We start from the raw sequence: 26,172 nt of genomic DNA, 5'->3' as shown, positions 1-26,172 counted from the left end.
TATGTTTCGCATAAGATTATTATTTTTTGTGTATTGATTATGAAATTATTTAATTTTGTGGTAATAGCATTGCTATCTACACTTTTAGACTAAGCTTGTTTTTTATTTGTCTAAGTTTGTTTTTTTTTTACTCCTATCTAGGGCGCCTCACGGCCGCCATGTTGGTTTTTGTTTTACGTCACATATCTAAGAACACTTGGGTAATTAAGACGAATCCAACGAACGAATGATTGTCGAATTCCATCAAGCCGTTTCAAAGAAATGAGGTAATAAAGAATATTAGGCTCATACATACAAGATACGCGCGAAAAACATAACCCTTCCTTGGCAGTCGGGTAATAACCCTTCCTTGGCAGTCGGGTAATAACCCTTCCTTGGCAGTTGGGTAAAAATCTGACCCCGGTTTTTTTAAACGTAATTTTAATTTATTTTTTGCCTTTTAGTTTAATAGGTTTTAGGGAACAGAGGGTAAGAAAAGGGGGATTCTCCGACTAGACGAGGTGATCATGCCTGGCGGGCTTTTTGCCCAACTGTTGTTCGTTGGGATTTTCTATCCATGTTTATTCGCATGTAAACTTCACATGTGCGATCCAGGATATTTATGACGTTAGGCTGACGTTGATTTGTTCGCTGATAGCCTATGTGCGACTAATGTCATCTGTTACTTGTTAAGTGACGTCACAAGGTATATGTAAATACTGAAGGTTTAACTCGAAAGAAATGAAAATTAACTACATCTATTTATTTAAACCTCAATCTAAACTTAATGAGACGTACCTTTTATAAGCAGATCTACCTAATAGCCTCAAAGATCCATATGTAAGCATATTTTTGAAAAAAAAACTACTGAACCAATCTGAATCATACTGGGAACTAAGTTGAAAAAATCCATCCAAGTAGATGACATACTATAAAAGTTATAAAATAACTTGGTTTTACATAGTGTTTGTATGAAAGACAAAGTTATGTTCGCGTTTTTTGAAAATGTATTATTTCTTAAAAACTAATAATGATATCTTGTTCAAACCAATTTTCGTTGAAAGATTTCATTGAAATCTACAGCATATTTTTTTTAGTTTTCTCACTGTCTCATTTTAAAAGTTATAGAGGGGGGACACTTATTTTTTCACTTTGGAAACATCTATCTTATGGTTATGCTATGGCTATGGTTTTAGGAACCTTAATGTCCTATCCAAAGACAACCATCATGGATAAGTTAGCTGATTTTTTTAATCTATATCATTTATGTCGTAATTTTTACAATTGTTAATTTTTATTCGAAATTCGAGTAGCGGTTTCAACTATATAGACCCAACAGTTTCGGAGTTTCGGAAATAAATGGCTGTGACATACGGACGGATGGATCGACAGACAGACATGACGAATCTATAATGGGATCCGTTTTTTGCCATTTGGAAAACATACCGACCGAATTGAGAACCTCCTCCTTTTTGGGAAGTCGGTTAAAAATATTTTCGTTTTAATGGGACAAGCCTGCCACAACCTCCCAAACCACTGCAACTCTAATAAGCAAGCATCTACACTAGATACAACCATGAAAACACCGGAACACTTAAGTCTCAGGCGGCGCGTCTCAGGGACATGAATAACTGTCTTGGATACCACAACGAAAAAAATCAGAAGAAATAAGATAGTAGAAGAAAAGAAAACGATAGTTTCCACTTCCTTCTGAAAAATATTGTAGGCATTACTTTTCTAAGCAAATAAAATTGAATTAATTTATTTTTAAGATTAATAAGAAATATAACACTCCCACTAACTAACTCCCAAATTGTTTAATATAATTATGTGATTTCATTATACTTTTAAAATGTTGAAATAATAACAAATTAGGTAATTATAAATGTACATACTGCTATGTATCGATACTGTGTGTGTAAGTGTTCTGTTGGATTTTGTTTATTATCTGTGGTAGGTACAGTATTCTATGAAGTAAAAATCTTTATTATTTGCTGTTCGTACAGTTAAAGTGTCGTTTTATTTAATACTAAGATATATAACAGAAATAAGTATGTATGTTATTTAACACAAAAATGTTAAGATTTCATTCATAGGGTACAATTTTCACAGAAATCATTTATCAATCCTTAGACTTTTAGAAAAAAAGTATCGAATTCGACGAGTTGAAGAAACTATTGCCAACAAAAGTTTCCACATATAATAGGCTAGTTTCCTACTAGTCAAATCCAATACTTTTTTCGAAACGTCAAAAACGATATTTTCTATGAACTTTGAAATTAAACACTATTATGACGTCATCATTTATACGTCAAATAGCAGACTTATCGAAAATTAAGTACCGTACGTTAGGTAGTTCATCAAATTTATGAATGAGAGTGTGATTAGTTTTTGAATATTTAATTGTATTGAAAAGTTGTAATAATATATTTTTGATAATACCCAATTATGATTATTATATCTATATCTATCACACTTGCAAATAAGTAGAATAATTATGAAACATCTCTAACTCTCGATCACCATTTATTTTGTAGTCACGTTTCACGGAGGCGTAAACAGTCGTAACTGGTTTCGAGAACTACAATGTAGCGGTCTGTCACTAGGATAACATAAGTATTAGAGAAGTTGTTTTGTGATGGCATCGTCGCCACGTCTGCAGACTAGTACAAAAGATTTGAGTTAAAAATACAAGGAGGTGTTGGGCGTTAAGATGCCGAGCAACAGAATAACATAAGCATGAGAAATATTTTATGGTACCAGGTGTTACGTCTGGTGGAGCAGCGGCGCTGATTTCATAAACTACAGGTTAGTAGACTAGGATGTCATAAGTACTACCAAATAGATTCTGTCTATTTGGTAGCGGGGTTGCATCAGGCAAAATGAGCAGTAGTTATGCGATTATGAAGAAACGCGGGTGTCATAGGTACTACTGCTGCTAGAAATAAAGAGAACTTTGTATCATAACTCGGTTAGGGGTCTGAATTCTAAAACCATTATTTAATGTGTATAACATAATATCTCATCCATACCCTAAAACTATACTACTAAAGTACCTAGGCAAGTGCACCATTTGTTTTGCCTACAATGTTATGTGATGTGAAAAACCAAGGTAGTTCTAAGTTTAATTCTTTTGAAAACCATTTCACCCAACCTTAGTCCAACTCTAAAGGTAATTAATACTGGTGGTAGCGTTGGCGTCCACTCGGTAAGTAGAGTATGCGTTATGTATACATAGAAGTCATAATATGTATACTGGTTGAAAATTCTAAAGATAAATATGGGGCTCCTGAATAGCACGTAAATTTATGAGCTAGAAATCGCCTCCGCACCGAGGACCACAAATTTTCAAGCCAATAAAGACAACCAGCTATATGACTAACAATGTAACCAATGCGAATACCAGGACTTCATGATACACTTGGAAGTGATTTATCAACATATGAAAACATCTACATACTACATTGTTTGTATTTACGTTGAACCCTATTGCAGCCATACCTATCTCTTTTACTCGCAAAGGTGTCCTCATCTGTTGATAGAGAGGGAGAATTCGTGGCCATAGAAGTAGTTCCTTAACTCAACACTTCGGTACAAGCCAGGCATGATGTACTAAGGTACTTTCTGTACTAAATAAACAAAGATAAGTCCAACACTGGACTTCCGCAATGTGTGAGTTGAGTGGTCACAAGCCCGACTATCAAGCATTGAGCCTTGCGTGCTTATGTCATATTTTATGCTACAACCTTGCATTCCTTGTTTTCTTTAAACAATGTTATAATGAAAACACAGCTTTGATATTAGAATCTATAAAAATATATGAGGATACGCCTATTCACGATTATGCCTTTAAAAAATACGCGAAATAGTACGCCATAATATATTTCTAAGCTACTTTATTTTTACTCTACACCAACATAGCAAATGCGTGTTTTTATTCATATATTCAAAGTTAAGTCATAAGCAACAATGTTATGAAGTATATTATTATACATTCAAAATACATAGCATAAAATATCGCAAAGGCACAATTGTAAAGAAATGGCAACAATCGCATGTGCATAGGTTAGTCCTTTTCCTACGTGTATTACCTGAATGTTTTGACAGACAACTAAAGTAAAGTACGCTTGTGTTATAAACCAAAGCCCTAAGACGTATTGACTAGTAAGGTTGCTACTTATTACGCCCTACTGATTAAATTTGTTAAATTCAACTAAACAAGTCTATACAGTGTTAGTTTAAATTTATAGAATGTCGAACCAGACGAACGTGCGGCCCCTGCAGCAACTGTGCTATGACTATCGTGGTGAACAATTTCTCGCATGTTCTCCGTCCTGCTTTCACCAAGGCAGTTGACTATTGCTTATTCAGTCTACAACTTGTATACGCCCTTGGGGATTCTACTGCTGGGGATAATATCACTTTTCTGGTTGAGATATTTCGGTGTCAACTTCGTCAATACATTTTTTCTATTAGAATACCAAATATGTACATGTTATTATAATAACCCACCTTCGGCGATAAGGAATTCAAAATCCGGATTGATTTCAGTTGGCTTGATTTGTTGGGCCGCTTTCTTCACCAGATCCAAGACTTCTTCAACTGCCTCTTCCACCATGAGACTTTTGCGGTTCAGCTCAACGCACGCGTTACTTTAAAATTAAAAAAAAAAACACATAGATGTAGTTAGTTGCCCAGTCTAATTGATATACAGAAATATCTATACATGTCTAATTTATAAACTTAATAACGTATAATTGCTACTTTACATAATGTTCTATGTATTAGTATGTATAGTTTTGGATGACAAAACTACTGAAACTCCGTCTTAAGTTAAACATTGAATTTATTTATTTTGCAGAATGAGTTACGCAAATTCAATACAAGTATCGAAAAGCACAACAAAAATACGTCGAAGGTTTATTTTGCAAGCCTATACATACAATTTACAGAAATATGAATGTAAAGTAATATTTTATATGACGATACATATATGTATAATATAACATTAGATATGCATTTTCAACTAAGTAATTAATATTAATGTTTAGGTCTCATTTTTATTGCAACGAACCTTACATACATTTAGTTTTGTTATTATTTTTCAAAAACGATTTTTTACCAAAGTTGAAAAAATAAAAATAGTTTATAAAATGTCATACAATAACTGCAGTTCATGTCAACTAGAATCTTAGAGAACTAGAACAAGATACATTGTATCTTGAATTTTCTACACCTACTAGGCAAACATAAACCACATGTAGTTATTTGATTGGTACCGAAACAACATATACAAGCTACATACACATTCATGTATATACTCGGGTACACAGATATTAACACCTGTATAAACACACATACATACGTAGGTAAGTTACGTAAGAAAAATACAATAATTATAGATAATAAAGGAAACAGATTAAAAACTACTTACCGACAACCAGTTTCTACGTTCTCGATAAATTCTTCTACAGACCAAGGTGTCTCTTCTGAAAAAAAAAAGGTAAGAAATATCAGTAATTAAAACTTATATAACGAAAAAGACTTATCTTCGTCCTAATACTAAGTAACTGACATACATATCGACAGTTGAAAAAATAAAAAGAGCATCTAATTATTTTATAAAACACTCACCAGGTAAAGTAATTAAGGTAACTTCTTGCATTCCACTTAACATGTATATTATACGGTTGGTATATATATCGTGGACTCTAGTTACTAGGACATCAAAGCTTTTGATAGCTGCATTGGCGCGGTCTATAAATTCGCGCCAATCATCGCTTGTCCATCCCACGAACCGTAGACCAGGGAGTAAAAGAGAAGACAATCGTACTACTTGTGGAAGAAAGAGAGGCCGAACTTCCAGTTTTACTCTTCGGACTGTGCGAAGGTAATCTTCTAGAAGAAACTGCAAGAAGAGGCAGAATGAAGTACATAAGAAATGGTGAAACAACGTTGTGACGTTTAAGGGTTGAAAAAATCTGCCAAGTGCTAGTCGGACTCGCCCATGAAGGGTTCCGTACCAGCAAGTATATGACATAATATAAAAGTTATAAAATAACTTGGTTTTACATAGTGTTTGTATGAACGACAAACTTATAATTGCGTTTTTTGAAGTGTCTTATTTCTTAAAAACTAATAATGATATATGGTTCAAAACAATTTCCGTTGTAAGTTTCTATTGAAATCTATGGCATATATTTTTTTAGCTTTCTCACTCTCTTATTTTAAAAGTTAGAGGGGGTCACTAATTTTTCCACTTTCGAAGCGTCTAACTTTCAAATGATTGATTTTGACGAAAAGTGGTTGTAGGAATACTAATGTATTTTTAAAGTCCTACCCATAGACACCCATCACGGATAAGTTAACTGAAAAAAAAAAATCTTAAATCAGTTCCATGTATGGAGTAACCCCTTTAATTTTTAAATTTATAAATTTTTATTCAAAATTCTAATAGCGTTTACCGGAATATACATCAACCTACAGTTTTAACTATGTAGGCCCAACAGTTTCGTAAATAAATGGCTGTGACAGACAGACGCAGACATGACGAATCTATAAGGGTTCCGTTTTTTGCCATTTGGCTACGGAACCCTAATAATATATATCTCACCTGCAAAGAGTCATTTACGAGTGTAAAGTAATTCTTCTTAGCGTAGAGAGAGTGGCAGACTATGGGTAAATCAACACCCATCTTGACTAGGCAATCTGACTCTCTGATCAGTAGTCGTATGGTGTGGTCGAGATTGACTACTACAGAGCCATTGTCATCGATCCTCAGTAGAGTATTGTTTAAACAGTCGTCGACATCCCACAACTGTAAAATAGAACAAATATAAATAGCTAAAAAAAGTGAAAACAATGTATTTTAAGCGTTTAAAAGAACATCTTTTCTTTCTTTACTTTATTTTTTTTTATTAAATTACTGGTTATACCGAAAAATAATGACAAAGTACCTTTGAGAAACGGATGGGTAACCTAATCTAATAAATTGATTAAATTATAGTCGTTTGTTGGGAAAATCAGTTTATTTCTTGTGACTCGAAACTCTGACTAGCACTGAATCTGCTACGCGGGCTGCCGCGACGCGTTGCTACGAGGATACGCGACGAAACGTAGAGATGCCAAGGTTGCAATTACTACGAAGGCGTAGCACATCTTGCTTGTGTTGCTACTTTTTTACTTCATTGTTTTAATGTATACGTTATACAAAACTGAATTTAATATTCATAAAATATTTGATGCATGAATACCACACAATATTTTTCTTGCAATCAAATTCGATGGATTAAAATGAGGACTAGTTTTCTACTGCATTTTAAATATAAATTTAGTGATTTTCAAACGAAACATAACATTAGCGTACTCTTAATAACTTCTTAATGAGATGTGCGTATTATTTATAATTTTCAAAGATAAATGACATTCTTATGAATACCCTAAGTTAAATTTACTACGACGTCAACAATTATGAGTACATTTTAACATATTATAATAAGTACAATAACTGAACTGAAACTATTTTTACCCGACTGCGCCAGAAAGAGGGTTATGTTTTTCGAGAGTATGTATGTATGTATAATTGTTTGGCACGCTCTGCAGCCTAAACGCCTTGATGGCCAATTCTAGAAAGCCAGCCGTTATGTGCCCTCACTAAGTCTTCATATTTAGAATGAGTCCCGACTGCTTCAATTTAACGATGACTTTCTTGTTTAGGGTTTTTTCATTTTCATATTATAAACAAACGCAGTCGGGTTTTTTTAGTTCTTTAAATTAACTTGTTTTTATTTAACATCCTATTATCGTATTTATGTTAAAAAATATAGTTTCACAACTTTCCGTACATGCGGCCGGCCAGCGTTGACCACACACGAATTTTGTACCGGAACACTGTTCGTAAAATCTAACACTTTGCATTTATGGTCTACTAGTACATTCGGGCTCATAGAAAAACTGGGTGAGCCTGAGCTGGATTAACTTAGGATCTTTAGTCCGACGAGAAAAGATTAAAGCTATTTGTTTGCGTGATAACGTTATATGTATACATATACATTAATTATTATATTATAAATCAAACGCTATTTAATATAAGATTGGTACATATTTTAGCTATTTACATATTTCACAACAATTTTATGTCTAATATTAACAAAAAAAAAAATTACGCCCTCCATGAAAATTATTATTATTATTGTCTGAAAGAGTACCATTCACACGCCTACGATGTCTTCTTCTTCTCATGCACGAGGCATTCCGGATTGCTTTTAAAAGCCGAAGCTACTAGGAGATCAGAATCACTGAGTAGGTGTGTCAGAACCATTTGAACGAATCGTTGTCGGAGCGATCCTAGTGGCGGGAAATTATTTCACTCAACTGGATAATACCACAACCCTCACTGTTAGGGGTTGATAAAACTAACCTGTATTTGTCCCTTTCTGACAAACATGATTTTCTTGCTTCTTAAGCAGGACAAATGTATGTTATCGTCGAATCAAATGTACTACAAACTCGTATGCGGCCAGTAAATAAACTACACGCGGCTTTGGTTTACCGGACACAAACATATTGTTAAATAAGTAACATTAATAAGAATTATTAATTATGTCCAATATAAAATTAATAATATTCCTTAACTGGTAGGTATTGTATTCGTACACCAAAAATGTAGAATTCAAATAAAAGTGGTTAGTGAAAGTGGAAGTTCAAACAACCTCAAGCCAATGCGCATTCAGTCAGGGGTCATTCGGAGCGAAACACGTAGCTGACGTGCCATAGTACTAGGTTAACAACTGTGATTAGGAGATGTAGTGTGAACAATTTAAAGCGAGTCATCGCTGGCTTTTGGGTCTATATATTATGTATGTACCTCGTATGTGTGTAGGTATATGATACTTGCATAGTAATATTTACTTACACTCTATCTATTACGTTCTTATGTAACTAAGGATTATCGATCCAACACATGTGTCTCGGGCCTCGGGGAATGAGACAAGCAAGGTAGGTCGACAATGGGGAAGCTTAAAGTGAAGAAATGAACTTAGCGTATTCATACATAAAAGATACATAATATGTTGCTCTTGACATCGAAATGAATATTACAATATTATTATCTCAATTGTTTATCAGTCAAAACAATGTCAGACGTGTAGTCTGACGACTAGAAAAAAGATAGTCAAGTAGTGTCGTAGGCAGTCACCACGCACTACGCCGAATGCATCCGTGCTGTGCAGCGGTCGGACCCAAAACACGTAACCGGCGTGTTTGGGTACTAGGATATCAGACGCACTAAAGAAATATCATTGAAACAATTTTAACGTGTCGTTGTTACTGTTGTCACGTGCAAGAACGTTGTTCCTACAGATGTGTTCTGTAGTCACGTCGAGGTCCTTAAACTAACACATTAAAGATGACAATTAAATAGTAAATAAGTTATAATAAAAATAAAATCTTGTAATGGAGAACACCTCAAAGACAATACATTACAATAAAAGTTTTCATCTGTTAAAAAGTGAACCGTAAAGAATGATAGTAGCGAGACGAGGTTCATACGACGGTTTATCTCGGTCTAGCTACACATTAACGAATAGTCTGTTGCGTTCGTTACACTATAATAAGGCGGTTAAATCAGCCCACATTCAATGTTAAATTAATGAAAACACTTACATTTTGATTCATCCATACAGCTTTCATGGTGTCCTCGTAATTGTGAATGAGGGAACGAGTGTTGGAGTACTTCCTCATCATATCAGCGGATGCTGGCAAAGCTCTGAGAACTGGATGAGCACAGACGCTCTCCACTGTCTCCGTCATATTGTGCATCAGGCATCGAGACCATTTTATGCGACCTGTAATGTTTATAATTATTAATCTCGACTCGTCAAAGGATGAAGCCTTTATATCCTCATTTTAAGTAATTAGGTAATACACTTAAAATAAAATGTGGTTAATACGCTACTTTACTTTACTAAAACATAAAACAATGTTAATAAACGCTATACGTAGCGCCATCTAGCCAAGAAACAGTCAACTATTTCATTTGGTAAACCTGTCCGGTGCCTATCGCACTAAAATAAGAAAACCTCGTAGAAATCCGAAACTTTTATCTCTTTCTGAGTAATAGGTAATATAAAATACTTCAAACAACTAGGTTTATTACTGCCGAAAGAAGTGTATACTAAAAATTATATTTAATAAATTCAACAAACATCTTAAAACGGTAATTAATGAAACTAAGTGATTACACTTTGTTCTTAAGTGTGAATGCATTTACTGCCAAGGAACCTTTTAAATAAACATGACGTACGCCAAAAAGAAAGTTTACCTCAAGTATATTATTACATACACATTCATAATTCTTATACACACATAAAAACTTCTTTCAACAACCCTAGCATAAGAAAGTAATCAGTACATATTACGCAAGTAATACAAATCACCCTATCTGGGAACACTCTAAACCCATAAACCCCATTCAATAATTACGTACATTGAATCTGCGCGAAGTACCTAAATACCTGCGTACAGTACTGTACAAATACATCAAAGTTCAATGCCAAGAGTTCAACATTCTATTGATTTTCCGATCAAGTTGTATGGGACGAAAGACTGCTGCGCACCCGGTCTCTATTACGAAAATAGTGACGTCACACTGAACTGGCCACCCTCTCCTAGTACTCTGTGACGTCAGCATTGAGGAACACGCAGTAAAGGACAGCGATAGTTTGAGCATGCTATCTCTTTCTACTCCGCGGCAAGGGTTGGGGTTGGTATTAGTAATTATTGAACCACGTGCAGCATTCCAAATCTCCAATACCACGCGAATGTTTGAGTTTATACAAAACGAAAGGTTTAAAGTATTAGCTAGCTCTGTATTAATTATCGTTAATCAACAAATAGTAGTTGATAAGTATGTTACCCTTTATTTATCAGCATATATATCTTGTTTGAAATCACTATGAATATCTTATTGTACCGAACTTTTACTTTAGAGTTGAAATAAGTCTTATTAATTAATTAGATACGTTTTATATATGTTGTATAGAAACAAATCTAATTTAGACTACTCGCAATCAATGAAATGCCTGATACATATAAATATTTTGTTTACTTTTAATGGCATCCAATGAACCTGCTATTAAAATGTGCGACCCTGGTACAAAAAAATATTTAGCATTCAATAATCCGACTGACCTGCGACCGGAGAGTAATTACGTGGCAAAGGCGGATCTTCCCTTTGCCTCTTAAACATTTTGGTAATCTTATCCACTTCTTTTTCACAGTATCTTAGCACTCTATCATACTTCTCACTTAATTTCGTTATCATGATCTTTTGGCTCACCTAAAATACACGAAAAAGGCGTGTTATGTAGGTTTCTTCAAACGTCCCTTACTTAAGTTGAGTAAATAACATTTTTTTTATTGACATTTAAATTGACATTTAAGAAAAATTGCTTGCCTTCTCAAATCTAGTCAAAAATTTAATCCCTTGTGGGGTCTCCCAAACTGTTGCAAAATTTTCCTCAATGGTGTTTCCAATAGATTCCCGAAGTGCGTTCGTCTTGTCTTCAAAAGTATTATAATCTTTGTCGAATTCGTTGTTTCTATAATCTAGATAATCATACTGACAAGTTGTTACTGCTTTCTTTGCTTCTTCAAAAGTGTGCATCGCTTCCTCAAGATCTAAAAAAATATTTTCATTAAACATGTATCTAAAAAGGAAATTTCGTTTAAAAACAAATATAAGAAATCATGGCTTTAAAATACAAAAACGAAACTATAATTAATATACGATCTCAGGATAGTCAGCTATGTATTATTTAACTGAAAATTATCTATATATATAAAAATCAATTGCTGTTCCTTTGTCTCGCTAAAACTCGAGAACGGCTGAACGGATTTATCTTATCTTGGTCTTGAATTATTCGTGGAGGTCTAGGGAAGGTTTAAAAGGTGAGAAAATATCAAATAATTGACGGAAAAGCCCTAAAAACAGCCCTTTTCTTTATCCCATACAAACGTTTTCTAACTAATACGTAGAGTCAATTTGAGCTTTATTGTTATTGGATAAGGTTCATTGTTGGATAAATGCTATTGGATACTAAAAAACAAATGCTATTGAATAAGTGTGCGTTGGAGACTTGGAGCACAGAATCCCTACTAATATTATAAATGCGAAAGTAACTCTGTCTGTCTGTAATTACGCTTACAAGCCTAAACCAGTGAACCGATTTTGATGGAATTTAGTACTGAGATAGAATAGACCTTGATAATTTTTATTGCAAAAAAATAGCGGAGAATGGGTAAAAATAGGGGATAAATGGTCATATGGAAATTCGTCATTTTAAAAGCTGTAACAGTAAAACTTTGTATTTAGATACTTAATGAGGAACGAAAGAACATGGTCTACTTTTTATTGCAAAAAAAATAGGGGAGAGTGGGTAAAAATAGGGGATGAATGGTCATATGGAAATTCGTCATTTTTAAAGCTGTAACAGTGAAATTTTGTATTTAGACACTTAATGAGGAGCGAAAGAACATAGGCTACTTTTTAATAAAAAGGGTAGAAGGCGTAGTATGTTTGATAGAGGAGATTAATGTTTGCTTGAAAATTCATCATTTTTGTTAATACGTTGCCTGTGGCTTCACTCGCGTTCGATTCTTATTTAAATACACATATACTTATTTAAATCGCCAATATCCCTACTACCATACTAATGTTATGAATGCGAAAGTAACCCTGTTTGTGTTGAGGTTACGCTTGCACGGATGTTTTTTTTTGGAATATAACAACGAAACAATGTATTTTTTTATTGATAGGCAATATATAGGAAATTAAAGGATAATAATATAGATAACCTTGGCTACTTTTCATCATGATTATAAAATGATGAATCGGCGGTCGTGGTTTCAATGGAATACATATCTTTAAAAATGCTAACAGTAACATATTCTCAAGTAATTCACATTTTAGATGACATACGGCAGCATTTTGACCACTAACACCACTACGCGGACGAAGTCGCGGGCAAAAGCTAGATTCGATAAATTTTCATTTGTAAATGTCAAATATTTGTTGTTTCTAAATTCAAATTCTGTAAATAATGATTGACATTTATGCATAAACTATGAAAAGGGTGAATAAACAATTGTCTGTATTTTTTTTAATCTATTGAAAATGTTGCAAAGTGCATTAAGCATTAATAGAAATTCCTCAAATATTAATTATACATGCGTTCAGAAATAATGACAAATTATATTATCAACAGTTACGCGTGTGTTCAGAATTTTGTGTAAATTAAAGTTTCTATTCACGTTTTCGAACAAACGATGCTCTTTCAATATAGTCTATTGGTGTGAATGACATTGACATTCGTATTGCGCGTTTTTTAAAATATGCAAAATTAAATGTATATTTTTCAATATTTCTGAGAGATTATCTTAATATTTCTTCGAGTTTTAAAGGCTAAGAAGATTTTTATTTGCTAATAAGTGTTTGTTAATCAAGGTAAGTTCACATCTTCATTATTGATTTTTAGTAACTTTTGGTGACTACACAATACTACAATTTGGTATACACGGTTATGCAGAAAATGTATGAGAGCTTTTTATTTTCAGTTGGAATTTCGTTTTTAACAATGCTACCAACCAGACGTACAAGCTTAGGCCGTAGAACTCGAAATACGGCAAGTCAAAGAAATATAAGAGCAAATCAAACTGATGAGCATCGCGAAGCGCGAAATGAACTTGAACTGAATCGATATCAAGATAGAAATGTTGTGTTTAATCCCCACAAAGCTGCATTCAGTTATAATGTGGCAATTGATTACAGTTCAGAGCAAATTGTTGCTATTGGACTAATGAACATTTTGTGTCCACATTGGGGTTGAAATTAAAAAATGAAGCCTCTGGATTGTGTTGCGCCAGCGGCCAAAGCAAATTGACGCCATTGGTACCGCCACCAGAGCCATTACATTCATTGGTTCATTTTTTGACTCATATCCAGCAGTACAATAATTGCTTTCAAATGACATCATTTGGGGCAACAAAAGTTATACGAGACAATTTTTTGCCTACTTTTAGCAAGTAAGTATGGCAAACGTTTTTTTTTAGTTTTAAAACCATGTAGCTGGTGTAAAATATGTCGAGTCAGTGATGTGTTTATTTTGTAAACAATAAATTAAATACATAATAATAGTCTATATTCCGAAGACTTAATCAGCAACATTTATAACATGTTGTATTTTATAGTGGCATGAGCAAGATGTTCTTGGTAAAGCCTGCTACCTAAAGCTGCCGTGGAAGGCTGTTTAATGTCGAGGTTAAAAGTAGTTTTAATTTGAAATGATGTAAAGTATTGTGGCAGTATTTTGCGAGCCACATGGTGGTACAATTTGCTATACAATTGCCTGTATACATATTTATATTCTTGCAGATTCAGGGATTCAAATATATCATCAAACAGGTTCCTTATTGCCAGTGCCTGTTGAAGACTATACATTTTTGCAAATATATTTTATGGACAATTCAGCAAGAGAAGTCGATCAGCGTTGCGCACACAACAACTCAGTAAAGAGATCCATTGTGATAAACAAGTTCAAACATTTTTCCTTCAACACAATGAATTAGTTGCATTAGACCGATGTATTAGACATTCACAAATGCATTAGACCGCATGCCATCAGATAACCACAAAATTGTCATCAGAGCCGATAAGGCGCCTGCAGGACAGTGAAATGATTGAATCCTATGAAATAAACACTATTATGAAAATATATTTTGTTTTTTTTTTAAATTAGTAAAGTCCTTTTCAGGTATAGTGAGATCAGGAAATGATGGATTTATTTTTATATGGAGGATATTTATAGATTCCAATTCAAATTGAATAGGGACTCATACATAACTCAGCTATACAAAATAAAGTAGAGCATCATTGCTACGCGAAAGCGGTACGAAGTTCGCTGGGTCAGCTAGTTTCTTATAATAATGTCAAATTATTATCTGCGTGAAAATATTGGACGCAAGATAGGTCAACGCGAGTAAGGTTTTTCTCATAGCTTTTATTCCGTCGACATAAAGTCTAAAACAGTGTGAAGCGTGATCTCCTCGCAGACATGGCGCCCTAGTACAGGTGCGGATAGTTTGTGACCTATGCGGGTATTTGTTCAGTTTGTAAAACGCCCTATGGCTGGTGCAATAATCATCATTTTACTTTATAAAATGATGATTATTGCTACAAAATATTTTTGGCGTCTCAATTATAATGAGTTACATCTTTGAACCATTTTTTTTAGTTTGAGTAGAATTGATTTTAAATTCTGATTTATACTAACTAATACATGGAACCAACTAAGTCGAGAGTATCGATAATACATAATATTTTTACGAATAATAAAAAAAAGATGTTAGGTAAAAAATTTAAATTAGTATTTTTGATTTTTTAGTAAAAATTTGCTAAATATATTTATCTTAATTATTTTACTAAATATATTATCAAAGGATTATTTATAGCTAAAGTATTTTACATTTCTGTTTGCTTTCTTTAGTTTCATAAAAGTGCACTAAATCAAAATTTTTGACCTATTTTTAATGCGTTTTTGTAATTATTATTTATTGGACAAACAGGATCTCACGATCTTCACATTGCGTTAACACTATTTAATGAGTACATCGATAGCTCTCAATATATCAGTGCATTGGTACAAAATGTTGGTATAACATGTTTTTTTTTTATAGCGACCCCTCTTGGCCAGTAAGTGAGATGGTAGAATAAATTCTGGTGTTGCTACTAGTAGCGCCCCTGCCCCTACTTCTATACCGTACGCGCAAACAAGTCGCTAGGATACCGGATAATTCGTTAGACTTTATGTAGATGTCGCTATCAACGTACTTTTTTAGATTTTCAATTCAAGATTTTGAACTCTAGAGGCGTCTTGCAGATAATTGAACACTTAATTTGAAGAGAGTATTTGTAGCTAAATAACTTACCTTCTCCTAACAATAAACCCTCCATCCTCTTTTCAAACAGGTTATTATAATCGTTCATCAAGTCGAACATAGCAATTATTTTGTTGAGTCTCTTGCAAAACGTGTCGAATTTTCCAAAGACGTAATTCTCGGAAAAGCTAAATTGCTCTGTGTTTGGTAAGAACGGTTGATTTTTGACGAACAGATAAGTCTCTCTGTAAGTCCTGTTTAAATTGATGCAATGGATTAATTTGTCTCGAACTAAAGCCCGCTCCTGAGACCATATAGTTTCCTTGAAGCGGCAAGTGATGTACTGCTTGCACGTTTCTATCATTTGATTGGTTATCTGTAAAGAACGTGAAAAACGTTTAGTAAATGGAACTTCTAGTTTGCAGTAACAAACTTTATACTAAATATTTTTAAATTGTAATGTACTGTAAAGATTTTCCATGGGTCAAGACTGAAATCGTACCCGCTACATGGCAATATGACCGTTATTGTTACAACGTAATAAAGTTTAATGTTCATTTTGCCAACACCTCGGAAAAAATGTTGATTTTATGTAATGACGCATTTATAAAGCTACTTTAGCTTGATCCATACCTTCACCATCAAGGAGGATATTCTTTCTGACGTGTTGTAGAACTGAGACACGCTGTGTATAAGCCGAACAGTCTGCAATAAGCTTAGTATGGAGTCCTTAATCTTCACAGGATCGTCCAGATACAACGAATGGCAGCACTTCTCCATAGCTTGTATAAACTTTGCATTATCCTTTGCTTCGTTGTAACAGAAAGTTATCTTATGGTCAGTGTCTCGCCAGAGCTTGATTACTTTCGAATTTGCAATTTGCAGGCAACTTAATGTGAGTTGGACTTCGTTGTCCTGTGGAAATAGAAAATTGAGTTCTCGTTAATTTTCTGTTTTGTTTCAATGAAACACAAGAAATAATATTAGCAACAAGTTTACAGTAAACGTAATTTCTTGATTGGATTAATATTTTTTGTACCCAATTATTCATTTTTGAATTCAATATATGTATTTCGTAGGCTTCTCGTCACTTTAGATATTCTTGAGCTGTTCGTAGACTATTTAATTTTACTTACTTAATAGTGTATAAGTACATCCTTAGTTTTTATTCCTTCTTATATGTTGTAGTCATCAAAGTAATAAATTGAGAAATACCTGTACCTGGCGCATCTATAAGTAAAATAGTAATTAACCAACCTGTAAATATGAAACCAGCTGTGAGAATTGAGCACCTCTTTTCTTCCAATACTCTAATTCATCTTGTGGGCCACTGGAGTCCACTTCACGTCTTAGTTGTTCACTTTCACTTAGTATCTAAAAGCGTGGAATACTTAAATATCTTTCAGGAACATCAGTTTACAGGAAATGAGTATAATTAAAGCAATGATGGGCATACAATTGTGTTGTTCGTAAATTACTATTTCGGTTATGTGTGATGTGTACAGAACGTGTGAAATATGTTTGTAAATGTTTTTTTTTATGGATAAGGGGCAATCGTAAGTAAGCCATCAGCGTCACCCCGATGGGCGTTACAGACATTGATCCATGCCAATTTACCCACAACAATGGAAATTGTAGTGTTGACAACGTTTTTATAATTAAACGTATATTATTAAACTATTTAATCAAAACATACTTCCATAACTTTTTTGATCCACTCGTTGACTCGTTCTTCTAGCATAGTGATAGTAGTGGGGTTCTTTGCCATGTCTTTAAGCTGGGTGTGATCCTGAAGCTCTGCCATATGAGCTTGGCCATCATCGAAGAGGTTCACTTGGTTGCATACATCCTCGCATACTGTAAACCAAAGCATTTCATTAAAGTTAGAAAATACACATGGTTTGAGGCTCTAAAGCCAAATATACCAATAACATTTCCACATTTATCAGACAAAAAATACAAACAATAACTACACTCAAAGAAACCTTTATATTGATAGCCTTTTCACATAGTAACGTAACCCTACTTTTGTGGACTAAATACCTCCGATGTTCGCAAGTTCCGTGTAACAAGAAGTACCTTTTCGTATTAGTATACATTTCTCGTATTAGTATACATAGTGCAAAGATTGATTTATAATCTACAAGATACTAAGTACCAAACGGCAAGAAGACATATTTCACTTTATTATAGTGGATTTAGCAAATTAAGAATGATGGATGGTATAAGAGGCTAAATAAACTGATTGAATTGAAGATTAGAGTTAGTACTGGCCATTGTACAAAATGAGATTGAGAAAGGAGTCCCTCCTAGTACATTTTTGAAGACTGGTTTCATTATGATAGAGAAGCCATTTGAGCGGAGAATGATGAGAATGATTATTGTAAATATTTTACTGAATAAAACATGTTACGGACAATAAACATATTAATGGACAAAAAGGTTTTTGTTAAAGAAAAATAAACTTTCATTTGTGGCTTTATGGGAGCATAGAATAGAAAGCTAATATTTACTACACATAATTTATATCTATCCTTAATAACACAAACCTTTTAGAGCGCTGCAGAAAGACCTCAGCCCTGGCAACAGTTGGTTCTTCACAATGGGAAATCTCGTTTCGTCTTCTTCCCCGTCGCTGCTAGGATGTGCCAGCGCGTTCATGTACACATGTTCCATGACTCGTTCTATAGCCGTCACTAAACCAACTCGTTGAGCGTTCAGTATACCACAAAAACTGGACAAAGGTAAATAGTAAGAAATTATATACAAGTTGTACGTATTCACAACTAAGTACAAACAAAATTACACTCACAGATCTTTATGAAACCCTTCTTCTGGCAGTTGCTTGCTGACATTTATACGGAACATGTAAATACAGACGCCTGTAAATCGTACATCCCAACCGTCCGAAAGAAACAACTTCTTCTTCAAAGTTATTATTGGAGGCGGTGGTTTCCCCTGACCTTTCTTTGTGCCTTCTGGGATCGGCCGATGTTCGATCTCTTCCACGTCCTGGTAGTACCATAGGAGCTTGTTCCTCATGTGTGGAAGGAAGAGTTGATTGATGTCATCCAACTGTAGACAATTTCAACTCATTTAACTTCATCAGAAAAACCAAAAATTGTCTGTCGTTTAAGAACTAAGAACACTTAAAAAAAAAAGCAATCAATACACTTTATTGTACTTATAGTTTTATACCATATTTCCTTCGAATACATGATCCATGATGGCATGGCGAGGAAGTCCGGTGCCATCTATTAGGAGCTGGAAGGTGAACTCCAGCCGGGGGTCCATCTCCCCCCTCCTCGCCTTCCGCTCGCATTCTTCTCTTCTTTTCTGGAAGATAAATCGAGATGGTTAACCCATGTGTTTTATATTGACACAGGGATCTTTTCTGAACAGACCATGAGAATATCCATGACATCTTCCTCTTCCTCTTCTTCACTGGAACCTGGCTTAATACCGTGGACGAACATTTTGACTGAGTTACAGAACCGAGTGTAGAAAAATATACAATATTATATCTCGGAATATTTCAACAGTGTCTGAGCATTTCTATGACTTATATTCAAACTAAAAACTTTCATTCGCGTGTTTTAAGTTTGTCTTATAAACCTAGGTGTTGTTTTTTAGTTTGATTATATTGCTACAAGCATGACGGCACCTGGTTGCGGTCTGTGTCGAACTAGCCTAGGGCCCTAAGAGTCAAATTGTAAAATGTAAATTAATAAACAGATAGATGGGTTTCATTAAGGCAGGGGCCGTGAAGGGGGATGGCACGGCACCGCACTTTCCCATAATGCTGTTCAAGACACGCAAATAACTTATTGTTTCATAGGCAACAGGCATTAACGAAACTTAGTTATTAAAATTACATTTTTCTTATAATAAAACTGACAACTTTGTAATGGATTTTTTGTCGTAAGTAACAATTTAGATCGCATGCTTATTTATTGTGTTATGGTGATAAGACAATCAAATTACAGTTTCTGAATATTAATCCAGTTTCTAATTGCCTTTGAACTTCACTGTTTCAGAATAGTCTTGGCCGTTTACTCGCTCATTTTAATAGATAATATTATTTGAACATGCAACCAGACTATAAAACTACTTTTTAATATAAATTTATCCTAACTTTCGTGAGACATACTAAATTAATTATTACGTTATCGGTTTACTCACGTAACTTTTAATAAATCTGTTTTACCAAATACGTAAATAAATCGATAACTTCATATTTTTAATAAAAATACGAGACTTCTGACGATTCTAGATGACCTAATCGACGACGAGCTTTTACATCATTAGAACTAAGCGTATATAGTAATTCAAACCTAATTTGTGAACAAAATTTGAGTTCAATAGATTGAAGATATTTTATAGATATACATTCATAAATATAGCAAGTTAAATGAATGCTTTTAAAAAAGATTACATAAAATGAATAAAACTTAAGTATCCTCGGAAAGGCCATCGGGATGAAATGAATCGATAAAGAATAATCAAAAATATTTCAAGTACAAACAGTATTAACTAGATAGGTCACGTTTTAAAATGAAATATGATACTTACAAAATTGCTTATAACTTTTCCCAGCACTGACATATCCATTTTGTAAAATTTCTTAAATCCTGTATCACAATTTAATGCAAGCAGTTGTTTACAACGTTTTATTGCGCCGAATATAAATGAAGGTACCACTACATTGGTACTACGCTATCGTATAAACCGTTACATCATCATGTTTGATCACAACAGATCTATCCGAACTGTATCGATTTTCGCGAATCACTTTGGAAAAAAAGTCGTTGAATGCGTATGGATGGAACTAGCAGACTAAGCAGAAAACTATGCGATTATATACTACATAATACGCGTATATGGTCGTATTTTTATGTTCAAATGTCGAATGATAAAAGCCATCGTGTTACTAGACATAGTGTATGGGACACGAAAGTCGTAATTCAAAAACTTTGATGCCTGATGGTGCTTCCAAGACGTCGGTGACACGAGACGCCATATACTTATGTGTTCCCTGCATGTGAAGGTTTTGTTACGAAACCTTTTCAGCTTGGTTTGATAAAAATCTAGTAGACAAATGTAGAATGTATTTTGAGACGACACTGCCGTTATTCGTATTCGTAACTGAAGTACATAATATTATACTTAATTAATTATACTACTATTTATATAGGGCGCCATCAGCATAATTATCACGGTTTTAAATACTAACGTTATTGGTTGGATTATTTTTAAAGAGTCAATTATTTAATTGAGTTTCAAAGTTATTATCGTTTTATAAGTTTTTGAACTGACATGGTCACTAACACAATTATTAGAACTTGAGACGGGATATTTACCATGTTTATTCATGATCATGGCGTTTCCAACAGTGCCGAAATATCGGAACTCATCGACATAAATAAACATGGTAAATATCCCGTCTCAAATTCTAATAATAGTATTTTCGTTTTAATACAGACTAGTTTAATTTGTTTGGATATCATTAAGTTTTTAGCAATTATGTACTTCACCTAATTTGAATTGTGATAGTAGTTTATTTAACAATTAGGTATTGTAGGTAGCTGTTATGTGTATTACGTAAATAAACAAATGAAACTAATATTAGAATAAAATCTATTTTCAATGTCACTTAATGATGAATATGTATGCCTATATGTACCACAATTTTATTGTATTGTTTACATTAAACATTAAATAAATAAATAAAAATATGAAACCAATATTTAATAGGCTTAGTTTTAAGTAGTATTACTATTATTCGCTCCGTTAAAACATCGAAATAACTTTTTCGACGTGCCTTTGTGATAAGCGTAATTGGTGTTAGGGGTGGAGCTAAGGGTGCTTTGGAATAAGAGTGAGCAAGAAAGCTATACTCGACGGCACTATCCTTGTCTATCTTGATGCCGCTTTTCCTAACCGACATGGCTCTTTACACTTATAGTATCCTAGTACCAAAGTTAAAAAAAACAGAATTTCCCGCACGTAACATCGTGTGCCGCTTCACAACGACATTTTTATCACTGCTGCTTTTTCTACTGGTAGATTTAAGATAACTAGTGGTCGCCTAGTGGTCGAAATTCGACCATATATGATTTAATTTACAATACCACTAAACATACGTTAAAGGATAATTTTTATTTAAATCAAACTCAAACAAACTCTTTTATAAAACTCTATTCATATAAGACGTGAGAACTGTCGATTTTGACGTTTTGTCAAATACGATCAGATACTATGCATGTTAGTGTGTGTAATGTTTTATTTATTGATTTAATGTACTTTATAAGCATTATTTTTGAAAAATATTAGCGTTCTGCACTTCTCCTACACATAAACTATAAGTGTACCAAATTTTATGCTCCTACGTCCGCGCAATTTTCGTAAAAAGGGGTATAAAGTTTTTGCATCACGTATTAATATATAGATACTATTTACAATGTCTCAAGTTAACTTAATTACCTATATTTAAGGAGACCCCGATAATGATTATATGAAGTAATTAGAGTCCTCTGAAGGTTAAATTCTGATACTTTAAACTTATTTGCTTACAAAGTTATCGAATATCGGGAAGATATACACAGAAATGGTTAATTTCAACATTTCTCAAGAAGCATTAGAATCTTTAAGCGCAATCTTTAATAAAAGATTTCTATAGTTCCAAAAGATACTTAAATGATTTTAAGGTTTAATAGTATCAATATAACACTATTTACTGTTGACGCAAACTAGTATTGGCACAATGCCGCAGCACTAACACTGAGAAGAATACGTGAGAATAATTTTATTGGAAAACATATAAAGGAATCGTAGAGCAATTATTAATGAAATTATTATTTTTCGGTTGTTTCGCCTCGATAAATGGCGTTACAAGCGAAATAGTTACATCAATTTAATTAGGTCCTGTGTTAAATTGACGTGTGGTAAGTTTAACTAGCGGTCCTACCAGAGAAAAGTGTGTGAGAGCTAGGCTTAAGTGTGGGAGAACCATGCTTCGGCACGAATGGGACAGCTCGACCAGAGTGATACCACGGCCTCGCAGAAATACTTAACTGATGTTTCGGGTGTCAATCAGCGGCGCGATTGCTTACCATCAGGTTATCCGCCATCTGCTCGTTTACCAACTTATAACTAAAAAGGAATAACAGCTGATAAATAGTGCAACACAGAAAAGTGGTGTTAGTTGTGAATCTCGAAGCGGACCCGTTAAGGCTGAGTACTACATCTAATTTTATCGACAAAAAAAATAATATGGGGGGTTGAACCCCTAATTGAAAATATTGAAAAATAGTGATTTTTTCGGTAAAAATATTTCACAAATGATTTTTTTTCTCACCAAAACATTATCAAACATATGAAAAAAGTTATGAATTAGTTAGCCAAGGTTATTAGCTACCGTTTGACGTTTTTTTTTGTTTCTACGACGCATACAACCTTTGATATCAAGAAAAGTAAAAATATTAAAATAGCCATAACTTTTAGGGGGAGGGGATTCGACCCCTTCGACCCCCAACTTTTGTCGATAAAATTAGATGTAGTACTCAGCCTTAACGGGTTAGAAGTCTCACCCCTATCACATTGTATATATATGACACTAAGCGTAAAACTATTAGAAAATCTTATTTGTAAATTTACCCTACCGCTACCCAGAAACTTTAAATTACATTTAAAATTCAGAAAAACAAATTAATTAACTTATTTATTTTTTCTTTATTTTAGTTTTAAGTTAGGTTTTATTCCTTTGTTTTAGATATTTTTAAATTGTAAATAATGTGTAAGTAGACGATACTTCTATTAAATAAATAACCCTATCCTAATAGAAATGTCTAATTTAATCAAGAAACTCAATTATAGCTTTTATTAAGTTATGATAAGTAGAGTGTAAAGAGAAAAGGGTGATTTCAAAAACATCTTAATTTGCAAAATTTGTTAAAAATGACCTCCCTACGATGAATACATGCCCGAATACGCTTCCTTATCTCTATGACGGTCACTATTGCACTGATATGCGTCTTATTTCGTCATTATCTTCAAATATGTTTCGGAGAAGATTTTTTTTTTTTTTAAATAAAAACGTTGCCCCACACTAGGATTTTCTCCTGTGTCGTGGGTGCGTTTACAAACATACAAGTTCACATGCACATTTTCGATACACGGCCAATTCCGTCTGCATAAATAAAAGACTTCATGTAATAATTAACCGTCATTAGTTTCTGGATACCATGCATGCCATGGAGTTGGACCCCCTGCCAATATAACGCGTGGGAGCAGGTATTCAACCATCGCCGCACCGTAGTTCAATGACCTGTGAAACTATCCACTTTCGGACCAGGGACCTCAGTTCTAAATATGTAGAAAATTTGTTGTATTATCACCTCCCGACAGGAAAATGTAAAATTCTGTATAGCTTTTATTGATCGAAATCTGTCTGGGTTTTGTATGTGTGCGAGCGACGCGAAGAAATTACACGTGTGTGCAAACCAGGAGCCTCCCCTCAACTTTACGAAAGGGATGATCTCGATTTTGTCGATAAATTATATTTTAAGAACTTCAAACAAACAGACAAATATACATTAGTTTACCTAATATGTAACGTATTTTATTTAAAAAAAACATTTATTGGTAGCGGGGATATTTATTTTGGGACCTAGACGAAAAAAATAAAAGTCTTATTGTAACTTTCGTGAGACATACTAAATTAATTATTATATGTTATCGGCTTAATCACGTAACGATTTGACGAGGAACTCGACTAGTTTCAAGCCATGCTAGAGGCTCATATTCATCCGCGACACACGACGCGGCGATTGTCGCGCTGCTACTCTCCTCGTCAAACCGTTACGTGAGTAAGCCGATATAACATATAATAATTAAAATAAAAATCGTCAAAACATCGGATTTCCAGAACACTAACCAGAGAAAAATAATCATAGCAAAAATTAAGAACCTAACGGATTAGCCGATAATCCTAGTGTGGGGCAACGTTTTTTTAAAGAAAAAAAAAATCCCGATGTCCACCACTTGTCTGGCCACCACTGGGGGACAGCGAGACAACTTTAAAACATTATTCTCGTTGTCCACCACTGGCGGACAGCGACACGGATTTTTTATCATCCCCTATGGCCACCGTAGGGGGACAAAGGCACAATTCTTTTGATCCAATTCCCACTGGCCATCAATTTAAATTATTTTATCTAGAGACCATTTGATTTATGCTGAAGCTACTTTTATCCAATTCTAATGCTTACGTAATAATAATAATGACATAATATTTCTTTCCTTGTATAATATACTTAATTTAATTAATTATAGGTAATTCATTGAAATTAAATTTTATTTTCTTGCTAATGCTTATTATTATTATCTATTGATACTATTCACTTCATCAAGATATTTACAAAAAGTATTGCTATGAGGGAAAGTACAGACGCCAGCACATAAAAAAAAAAAGCTTGCGTCATTATAACTACGTCATTAGTGCACTCGTCGCTGCCATAACCAGCCATGTCCGATTTAAATACTAGTGGTTCCAGTTCATCAGAAAAAGTGCATTTAACATATATAAATAGAAAGGGCGGGACAATTTTATTACACGGAGGATATGAATCTATACTTATAATAAATCTGTAGAGAGGTCAATTCTGTACATGAAATATATTTCCAAAATAACTATCAGCGGGTGATTAGTGATCGATACTGACGCCAAAAATGCAATCAGAAAAATTTTTGTCTGTCTGTCTGTCTGTCTGTCTGTCTGTATGTTCTTTATAGAAACAAAAACCACTCAACCGATTTTAACGAAACTTGGTACAATTGTTCTTCATACTCCTGGGCAGGTTATAGTATACTTTTCATCACGCTGCAATCAATAGGAGCGGAGCAGTGAAGGAAAATGTTGGGAAAACAGGAGAACTTGCTCCATTTTTTAAGCTTGCGTCGCGTGTGCAGCCTTAATGGTTAAAGCTACACAGAAATCATGTATGACGGAAATGTTCTCCTTAAAATTGTTTAAAAAATATTCTACGACAGCAAATGTCTATCTTTTATGGTTGACTCACAATAACACGTATAACTCCCGATAGCTTAGCAGTTCGGAGATTTCTGACTATATTTGTCTACTCTTACGTTTATAACACTCTCATTCATTCATTCATTCATATTATTATAATAAGTCTGTAGAAGGTTCAATTCTGTACATTGAAAATATTGAAAGAATAAATAGCAGGGGGTGTTACTGGA

General features: G+C 34.0%; 3 protein-coding genes and 1 long non-coding RNA gene across 6 annotated transcripts in view; 1 reads left to right on the top strand and 3 right to left on the bottom strand.

Annotated features, from left to right (window-relative positions):
• Window positions 1-4,316, bottom strand: part of LOC118266371 (dynein axonemal heavy chain 5) — a 56,719-nt gene extending 52,403 nt beyond the window's left edge. For 2 of the 3 annotated variants that reach the window (XM_050703913.1, XM_050703914.1), the window contains exon 1: window positions 4,240-4,316. In XM_050703913.1, the coding sequence (XP_050559870.1) occupies window positions 4,240-4,303 (64 nt within the window). In that variant the 5' untranslated portion in view covers window positions 4,304-4,316. Of the gene's footprint in view, window positions 1-4,070 lie in introns of all 3 variants that reach the window. The other variant, XM_050703915.1, reaches the window with a different exon arrangement.
• Window positions 4,317-5,593: 1,277 nt separating this feature from the next.
• On the bottom strand, window positions 5,594-11,644 carry LOC126912464 (dynein axonemal heavy chain 5-like). Its single transcript, XM_050704608.1, has 5 exons — window positions 11,435-11,644; window positions 11,170-11,317; window positions 9,643-9,824; window positions 6,593-6,796; window positions 5,594-5,887 (listed from the first exon to the last, which is right to left on the bottom strand). Exons 1-5 carry the CDS (start codon window positions 11,642-11,644, stop codon window positions 5,594-5,596), a joined length of 1,038 nt encoding a protein of 345 aa, XP_050560565.1.
• Window positions 11,645-13,464: 1,820 nt separating this feature from the next.
• LOC126912339 (uncharacterized) lies at window positions 13,465-14,954 on the top strand. Its single transcript, XR_007706971.1, has 2 exons — window positions 13,465-14,061; window positions 14,411-14,954. It is a non-coding gene; the product is annotated as an uncharacterized LOC126912339 (long non-coding RNA).
• An 81-nt stretch (window positions 14,955-15,035) lies between these two features.
• Window positions 15,036-19,261, bottom strand: LOC126912463 (dynein axonemal heavy chain 5-like). The gene is made up of 8 exons (XM_050704607.1): window positions 19,111-19,261; window positions 18,725-18,987; window positions 18,462-18,646; window positions 17,609-17,769; window positions 17,170-17,286; window positions 16,546-16,827; window positions 15,964-16,288; window positions 15,036-15,124 (listed from the first exon to the last, which is right to left on the bottom strand). Exons 1-8 carry the CDS (start codon window positions 19,204-19,206, stop codon window positions 15,036-15,038), a joined length of 1,518 nt encoding a protein of 505 aa, XP_050560564.1. The 5' UTR covers window positions 19,207-19,261.
• Between the last annotated feature and the right edge of the window lie 6,911 nt (window positions 19,262-26,172).

Source organism: Spodoptera frugiperda, chromosome 25 (assembly GCF_023101765.2).
Source record: "Spodoptera frugiperda isolate SF20-4 chromosome 25, AGI-APGP_CSIRO_Sfru_2.0, whole genome shotgun sequence".
NCBI lineage: Eukaryota > Metazoa > Arthropoda > Insecta > Lepidoptera > Noctuidae > Spodoptera > Spodoptera frugiperda.
Note: the sequence above shows the minus strand (reverse complement) of the source record. Positions and strands in the feature narration are given on the sequence as shown.